The 2,320-nt window shown below is 58.5% G+C and overlaps 1 protein-coding gene across 1 annotated transcript; it reads right to left on the bottom strand.

Moving 5' to 3' along the window:
- Positions 1-1,043: 1,043 nt before the first annotated feature.
- On the bottom strand, positions 1,044-1,976 carry LOC143692749 (olfactory receptor 14J1-like). Its single transcript, XM_077172991.1, has one exon. It carries the CDS (start codon positions 1,974-1,976, stop codon positions 1,044-1,046), a length of 933 nt encoding a protein of 310 aa, XP_077029106.1.
- Between the last annotated feature and the right edge of the window lie 344 nt (positions 1,977-2,320).

The raw sequence follows: 2,320 nt of genomic DNA, 5'->3' as shown, positions 1-2,320 counted from the left end.
ACTTTCTGGCTGAGTGCAGAGGCCAGGACAAAGCTGAGTGGTTTCCCTGGTGTCCCGCAGGCCTTGTTGGCCCCAGGGGCTGATGGCATTTGTGCTCCCTCAGGCTCATGTCCCCACAGCAACAGCATGGGGGTGCTGGCCCTGCTGTGTGCAATGCAAACAGGGGCTGCTGAGGCAGTGCTGCCGTGCCTGTGCCTGCAAGGATGGGGCACCTGTGTGAGCTGGGGGAGAGGCCAGGGCTGCAGAGGGGGGATGTTGTTGGCAGCTGCATGAGGACGCTCTGGGACGCTGCCCTGGGCTGTGCAGCGCACTGGGCATGGATCAGCCCCTGCTCTGCTGCTCCTTGCCGTCTGGCCCAGGGCCCGTGCAGAGCCCCAGCCATGCTGTTTGCCCCCAGCCCGCCCACGGCCAGCCTGGGGCTGCTGACGGGGGTTTCTGTGCTGAGCATTGGCCTGGCCGTGTTCTTGAGAGAGCCTGGGCAAGGAGCCTGGAGCCCCCAGGGCCTGGCCTGAGGCGTCAGCGCTGCCCCAGCAGTGCCCATGGCCTGTCCCTGCTGCAGCCCCGGCACTGCCACCCGCAGGGCTGTGCCCGGCCCCGAGAGCACTCAGGCCCTGCAGCAACACCAGGGCCACCAGGGCAGCGGGGCAGGGCCACGGCAGCAGCACTGGCAACACCAAGTGCTGCTGCTGCTGCTGCTGCTGGGCACAGCTGCTGGGCCAGCACTGATCTGCCCCAGCTCTGCACACAGACATTGCTGCTGCAGCTCTACAGAAGAGAACAAAAGGGCATCTCTGCAGAAAACTCTGCTGGGAGATCCTTTAGCTCCTTTAAAGGCACCAAGAGCGCAGCCCCTCATTGACGCAGTCTCTGGCCACAGGGAAGGTGGAGAGAAACAAAATGAGAAATGGCACAAACACTGACATACCTGGTGGACAACATTTAAAAAAAAGTAAAATAAAGAAAAAGAACCTCCAAAATGAAGCCGAGAAGAAGTATCCAAGATGCCTTTTATTACAAGTGATTTACAGAAATTGGCCAGCAGTTTAATGTTTCTGAAACCATCCAGTCATCAGACTCAATACTGCAGCCTTGAGCTCCTGGTTCCTCAGGCTGTAGATGAGGGGGTTCAGGGCTGGAGGCACCACCGAATACAAAACTGACAGGGCTAGATCCAGGGATGGAGAGGAGATAGAGGGGGGCTTTAGGTGAGCAAAGATAATAGTGCTGAGGAACAGGGAGAGCACGGCCAGGTGAGGGAGGCAGGTGGAAAAGGCTCTGTGCCGTCCCTGCTCAGAGGGGATCCTCAGCACGGCTCTGAAGATCTGCACATAGGAGAAAACAATGAACACAAAACAGACCAAACCTAAAGAGACACTGACAGCAATGAGCCCCAGTTCCCTGAGGTTTGAGTGTGAGCAGGAGAGCTTGAGGATCTGAGGGATTTCACAGAAGAACTGGCCCAGGGCATTGGCATGGCACAGGGGCAGGGAAAATGTATTGGCCGTGTGCATGAGAGCATTGAGAAAGGCACTGGCCCAGGCAGCTGCTGCCATGTGGGCACAAGCTCTGCTGCCCAGGAGGGTCCCGTAGTGCAGGGGTTTGCAGATGGACACGTAGCGGTCGTAGCACATGATGGTCAGGAGGAAAAGCTCTGCTGAGATGAAGAACATAAAGAAAAAGAGCTGAGGAGCACATCCTGTGTAGGAGATGTTGCTGGTGTCCCAGAGGGAATTGTGCATGGCTTTGGGGACAGTGGTGCAGATGGAGCCCAGGTCAGCGAGGGCCAGGTTGAGCAGGAAGAAGAACATGGGCGTGTGCAGGTGGTGGCCGCAGGCTACGGCGCTGATGATGAGGCCGTTGCCCAGGAGGGCAGCCAGGGAGATGCCCAGCAAGAGGCAGAAGTGCAGGAGCTGCAGCTGCCGCGTGTCTGCCAATGCCAGCAGGAGGAAGTGCCTGATGCAGCTGCTGTTGGACATTTCTTCTGTCTTGGCATGGGGATATGTTAGAAAAGTAATCATAAAATAGTTTGGCTTGGAAAAGAATTTAAATATCCCAGCAGAGGCTGGGGGCACTTTCCCCCCACTGCCTGCCCAGGGCTCTGCTGCCTGGAGCTGTCCCTGCCAGCAGCTGCTTCCCTGTGCCCAGGGCTGGGCCCTGCCAGTGCTGCCAGAGCCCAGCCCAGCCCTGGGGGCTCAGCTCTGCCCTGCAGAGCCCTCCCAGCTCAGGCACTGCCCAGGGGCAGCTCTGGCTCTGCAGGCTCTGATGGCAACGTCAGAGGAAACCTGAGGAGGCTGGAAAAGTGACACTGATGCAGCCTCTA

The sequence above is a fragment of the Agelaius phoeniceus genome (assembly GCF_051311805.1).
Source record: "Agelaius phoeniceus isolate bAgePho1 chromosome W unlocalized genomic scaffold, bAgePho1.hap1 SUPER_W_unloc_2, whole genome shotgun sequence".
In the NCBI taxonomy this organism is placed as follows: domain Eukaryota; kingdom Metazoa; phylum Chordata; class Aves; order Passeriformes; family Icteridae; genus Agelaius; species Agelaius phoeniceus.
Note: the sequence above shows the minus strand (reverse complement) of the source record. Positions and strands in the feature narration are given on the sequence as shown.